This window comes from Myiozetetes cayanensis, unplaced genomic scaffold (assembly GCF_022539395.1).
Source record: "Myiozetetes cayanensis isolate MyiCay16 unplaced genomic scaffold, myiCay2020 scf6-25, whole genome shotgun sequence".
NCBI lineage: Eukaryota > Metazoa > Chordata > Aves > Passeriformes > Tyrannidae > Myiozetetes > Myiozetetes cayanensis.
In genome coordinates this window covers 45,429,143-45,435,142 of record NW_026087853.1, presented here as the reverse complement: position 1 = coordinate 45,435,142, position 6,000 = coordinate 45,429,143, and the positions used below count along the sequence as shown (strand labels likewise).

Genomic DNA, 6,000 nt, shown 5'->3' with positions numbered 1-6,000 from the left:
CAGAAATAGACTTCCCAAAAATTTAGGATGTATTTCACTCAACCTCCATTAACTAGAAAAAGAACTTTTCTTCTCTTTTCCAACTCAGACTAATCAAGGAAGTACATAAATAACTACAAAAGCCATGCTTTTTGAAATGTGCTTTTAATCATTTAGAGAAAATAAACAGATTTTAAGAGGACCCAAAAGGCTGTGCACTTGGAAGAATACAAATTTGTGTTCCTATTTTGTCACAAATAAATAGAGCACTGTTCAAATTAATCAGAGAACAAACAGGATACAGTTACTGGGAAAACCAATGTTCAAAAGTAGTCAAGCAAGCTAAGAATGGTGCACAGTCCTTTCAGTTAAATGCTGCTAGTTTTTTTCTGTCTTCATTTTGATGTCAAGCCGACAGCCCTCTTGGTACGGTTCAGAGCAGCCTTGTCATTTTCTTCTCAGTTCTGCAACTCACCGGACTGTGGGTTCTTGCATTCAGTGTCTTGACAGCTGCAGCTTTCCACATACACGTACTTATGTGACATTGAGTGCCCACCAGGACACTTCAGTACCACGTACTTCTCAGTAGTCCTTGTTTCTCTGCAGCAGGAACAGCTGTGATCCATAGAATTGGCCTCAGCAGAGTATCTATTAAAAGAGAAAATGGCAACGTTACTCTGTGGTAGAAGCCAACATACAGAAGGAAAGGGTGAAATCATGTACAGAACTCCTGTGAGAAGCTGCAGTTGTGGCTAATGGAAGCTCTAAGCTCACCTGACAGAATTTATAATTATAATTATATTTATATTATAGTTATGATTATAATAATATGCTTTTAAAGTTCATTGCACTTGCTGAGATTTTTTTTCTTTTTTTGGTAAAACCATTGGAATCAAAGTCCTATAAAAAACCCCAGTGAGTAGAAGACCATCAGCTTCTTCAGATCCTTCTCATAATCCTAGCACTGATGGATTTTAAATACACCAGAGTAACAGTTAAGGGGAGACAAAGCCCTGACCTGAATATGAAAATTGCATAGACAAAGGGCTACAACGTCATATAGAATAGCATCACATCAATCACTTGGCTGCAAAAGCTCCAACTGGATCATGGGAATAAAATGCATATCCCAGTTAGGGCAGTGTTAACAGGAAAGGGAAGCAGCAGCTCTTTTTGTTCCCATCTCAAAGTATTTTTTGCAGTCTTATGTTAATCAGCTTCCCAAGTACCATTCCTAACCTGCAGAATATGTCTATATCAGGCTATGAACTGTGTCAAGATCCACCTTTTCTTTGTATTTGTGTGCAGAAGCAACCAAAGAAAGACCCTAAGATGATAAGGTATTTCAAAATACTAATAAACTCTGTGGCCAATCAAAGTTTCGTATGATACTAAAGATCAGTTTACTCCCATGTACTCAGTGATAGGCAGCAAGTGACAGTTTCTTTGGGGAGTTAGAATTGTGTTTTTCCAGTGCTCACTACCAGATGTTCTTCTATCCACTCCCTTATAGCCACTTTCTTGTATATTCCCTCATTTCAGAGAAAAATGTACAGTCAAAATACTCTACTAACACCACCCCTAAAGCATTAGTTTTCTAATTTATTTACTGTATAAAAATTGTAGGTTTGAATCTTCCTTTAAAAGATGTATATGTATTTCATTTTAGATGTTAACTATTGAGAAGCAGCTTTGGAGCTTATGAGTATCAAGTTTGGCTACTTTCTGGGCTCATTCCCATTACAGGAAATAATCCATGTTCTTTTGTGATGATTTCCAGCAAAGGTGGTCTGACACAAATGACAGACAAGGCAGCTCTTACTGGATGAATAGACCTTATCATGTCTCTCTGAATGCCCAAGGAAATTTATTACGTTTTTCTGCTTTGTATTAAGACAAATCAGCTGTTCAGTCGCAGATTTCACGATTTTGTGTCTATGATTTGGGGAGCAGATAGTCCCAAGTCTTCTACCATTCTGCAGTCTGCCTATTTATTGTTCCTTTTATATAAACAAGCTCAGTGCCAGCAGAATTTAAATCTCATTGTCCAGTAAGTTTACTTACAGCGAGAAGGTTCCACATGTTCCTTCACACTCAGTCATGACAACTCTGTCCACGGAACGGCAGCCATTATAGACAATGAAGTCTTCTCTCTGACGGACAGAGCACGGTGTACGGCTATCCACAGGTGCACCTACAGGGAAAGAGCAGAAAATACTTGCAGTGGAATAGCTGCAGAAGTTCCTTGCAGTTCAGCATTCCCTCGGCTTCATTAGTGTACTCAAAGAACTGTCTTAAGTGATATTGCTGCCTCAGCTGAAACTTTTCCAGAGACATTGGACAGTGAATGCTTGGAATAACAAACATCAATGTAAAAGTATCTATTTAAATAGAAATATATCAGCATCTATTGCTGGAAAATGGTTTGGTTAAAGAAGACAATTCATTCTCTGTATTGTTGATTCAGATAGACTGGGATACTTACAGGTTTTGCAACAACCATTAGGTAAGAATGAAATAGTTCCCTAAAAGAAAAAAGAAACAGAAAAAAAAATTATATTCTTTTATTTCCCAGTATTTAAAGAGGCTTTTAGGCCAATAACTAAAGAGAGCAATTCACCAATGGCTGGAAATAACCAGCGAACACCACGGCATTGGTCTGAATAAGCAAAGATAATGTCTCTTCCAAACTTGAAATCTATCAATTTACAAAGGATTGTGAAAATAAAAATAACTCTTTGAAGGAAGTCTACAGTTAACATCACGTAATTTTTCCTCAGAAACTATTCCGACAATAGTTACTGGCAGCCTGTTGACTGAACAACTTGTGTTTCTGAACATTCAAGAAAACATGTTTCGTATTGAGACAGGACCCCAAACAAAGCATTCAGCAAAGACAGTATCTCAGTGCTGACCAGTAGTTTGGCTACTGAGAGACAGGTACCAGTTATAAGCCTCGAGTTCTCACCCAGATATTTTATACACTGGATAGGGCTGTGCATGGATACATTAGAAACTTTTACCCTTGGGACTGAGAAATTATGGTGAAGGGTCATCAGAGCTTAATTTTACTTCTGTTCTTAGTTAGATGGCTGAACTAAACTGAAGTAATCTATATATGGAGTAGAGGATAAATTTTCCGTTTTTACTTACAGGTTTGCAGCTCTCCTCATTAAATGCTGGACAGGTAATCTCAGACGTGGAAGCGATAAGCTGGTCGCGGATATCTACACAGCTATAAATGGTGCAGTTGTTGGTAGGATCATTTTTAAACTCTCCAGGCTGCAAGCAAAATGCAAAATGTAATAAGAAAAGCTGAAGGAAGCTCAGACAAAAATTTTCTTGTTCTCTGACAATGACTTTCCTCTTGTTTCCCAATAAATTATTTTTAACAGCTGTTTCAGATACAGATTGTTACATGTATTGCAATATGCCATACATGGAGAGAATCTTCAGTTTTACATGGGATTTTCCTTGAGAAAGAAAAATGTCTCTGAAGTATGTAAAGTACCTTAACAAAATCATCCACACAGAGCTAGACTGTTATATGCTAATTAAGAACCACCCTAAACTCCCACCCTACAGGGGCAATACAACTGTTCCATATGCAGGCTTTACTAGTGTTTATACAGAAATCAAATAACAAAGACAAGCCCAAGCTTGCAGATGTTGAAAGAAAATCCCTTCCAATGGTATTGGATTTGTCATACCAAGAAGAGCCTTCCAGAAAACTTGATTTCATGAGACCTACCTTCAGGTCAAAAAATTGTAGATAGGTTTTGCTTCACATGAGTCTTTGATCTTTCAGGTACAAACTTACCCTAAGCCTAAGCAAGGAAGTGTTCCCCTTCTGAAACAGGGAACTTTACAAATTTGGTAGAAACACAGAATGTAGAGCATACTTACACTCAAGATGAGTTCAGCATTGTTTGCTGCATGTATAATACACTTGGTCTGCACACATCTTCCACAACATTCACCTTTCACTGGTTTAATTTCATATCCCTAGATATTAAAAGTAATTAAAAACAATGGCACTATAATAGATGAATTTTTGAGAAATAAATGAAAGCATACTAATCCATTAATTGATTATGCTTTGAAGTGCACTCTAGATTTGTGACTTTCTGTGTTTCGACCCAACAGAAGACAAGTAATAAAATCAGGTTATAGATGGAATAAATTAAAGTACTGCAATAAATATGTCTAATAATTAAATATCCCTCCATTAAGTGCTCTACAAAAATTTCCCAACTAATCTGGCCAATGCGAACTGAATTGTCTCTGAATTTCAGTTACCTGTCCTTTGCTTAATACCACTCATTGATCAAAGTGATTTTCACATACATGGGTATTTGGGGTTTTTTTGTTTAAGTTTGCCACTTACCGGTGCACAGTATGTGTTGCATGGAACAGGTTCACATGAGATGATATTCAGTTGAGTGCTGATGTTAACTTCATTTGTGCATAAACAATTCTGACACTTATCAACAAAGACTGAGGAGTTAGGCTAAAAATGTTAAGAAAAAAAAAAGCATGTATTAATGATATATAACATGTTTGACAGACATTGATTAATTTCAAAAAATCTGTAAATCAAGCAATGGAAAAGGAAAAAAAAAATCATAAAGACAATTGGATAGCTATATGGCTAGACATTTATAAAGACAACATTTTAAACACTGTATATAATTTAATGTGTGTCTTCATTGAAGTCCGATGTAGCAATGATAAACTCTGATATTAAAAGGACAGGTACAATTACTAGACCCAAGAGAATTTATTACAAATCTAGGTTTGTTTAGAATAATACTTACTCACATATCTTTTAATTTTTGAAAGCAGAGTCTTAAAACTGCAACAATGTACTGACAATAAATGGGAACTGACTTTTTAAAATGCAAGCACATTTAACCCAAATCTCCCTTCTGATACTGACATAGAAGCAGCTCTTCAATGTCTTTCGTACACATCAACCTTTTGAGGAGAGATTTAGGCTTGGTGAAATTGATGACCTCCTGACAGAAATCTGAAAACTTCTAAAATATTGATTGTACTGGATAAACCTCTTCATAGCATTTGTGATCAAGTATACTCACTGGTCTTTAAAGCATTTTTAGAACTTACCAAGAACTCAGCACTCTGGTGAACACAGACGCCCTTGGGAACTGTTAATAAGCAAGAAGTTAGATGTTAACATAGGAATAAAGAATAAAAAATGTCTTCACATCACTCTAGTCAAACTCATTTCTTCCACAACGATTTCAAATCCATTGGTTATCCCTCCATTCTGGTAGCAGACATGACATGCATAAAGTATAAGAACCAATGCTGCATGTGCAAAAAGGGAAGAATAGTCCCAATATATGCAGTCCAGTTCATAGCCAAGAATGTCCAGTTAATAGGTTCCAAGTACTTCTTTGTTTCAAAAGTAGTCTTTTAGGGACTTTTTGTAGATTAAGGTGAGACCACAGTCACAGTTAATTCTTACATGTATTTATAATCAGGAGAATTGAACTTGAGTCACCTGAGGTGTATCTGACTTCCTAGTTGTTATAACTATAGCAGTAGTAACTAATGTTAAATAGTAACTAATTTCTAGAATCTGACTGTGTTTAATATCTTCTTCAATAGGCTATTGCATACAGTCTCATTAAGTGTAATGCTAAATTCTGTAATATATAATGCTAGTCATTGTAATATATTTCCAAGGAACTTACCACATTGGTACACAGGACAGCACTGACCACTGGGAATATGAGAGTGAACTTCAAATCCCAGTGAGCACTTGGGGGCTTTAGCTGTGCAGAAGCTTGTATTGCATTCTGAGGGGAAAAGAAAAGAATAAGCCAAAAAGTACACTAAATCACAGCTACTAGAAATAAACATCTATCAAAGCACTTAGGATGAACTTTCCATTGCTAGGAAACAGTCCAGATTCTCTTCAAATAAACAAATTGCAGAAAGGGAACACATTTTTCCTAATACATCAGGGCACTGGTTTGGGGGTACCTCATTAGT

The 6,000-nt window shown here is 36.4% G+C and overlaps 1 protein-coding gene across 1 annotated transcript in view; it reads right to left on the bottom strand.

Moving 5' to 3' along the window:
* Positions 1–203: 203 nt before the first annotated feature.
* The window catches only part of MUC2 (mucin 2, oligomeric mucus/gel-forming), a 49,133-nt gene continuing 43,336 nt past the window's right edge, over positions 204–6,000 (bottom strand). The window contains exons 47-54 of the mRNA XM_050335820.1: positions 5,700–5,804; positions 5,107–5,147; positions 4,367–4,489; positions 3,886–3,984; positions 3,133–3,261; positions 2,465–2,504; positions 2,044–2,173; positions 204–627 (exon numbers count right to left, since the gene is read on the bottom strand). Coding sequence (XP_050191777.1) covers positions 438–627; positions 2,044–2,173; positions 2,465–2,504; positions 3,133–3,261; positions 3,886–3,984; positions 4,367–4,489; positions 5,107–5,147; positions 5,700–5,804 — 857 coding nt within the window. The 3' untranslated portion in view covers positions 204–437. The remainder of the gene's footprint in view (positions 628–2,043; positions 2,174–2,464; positions 2,505–3,132; positions 3,262–3,885; positions 3,985–4,366; positions 4,490–5,106; positions 5,148–5,699; positions 5,805–6,000) is intronic.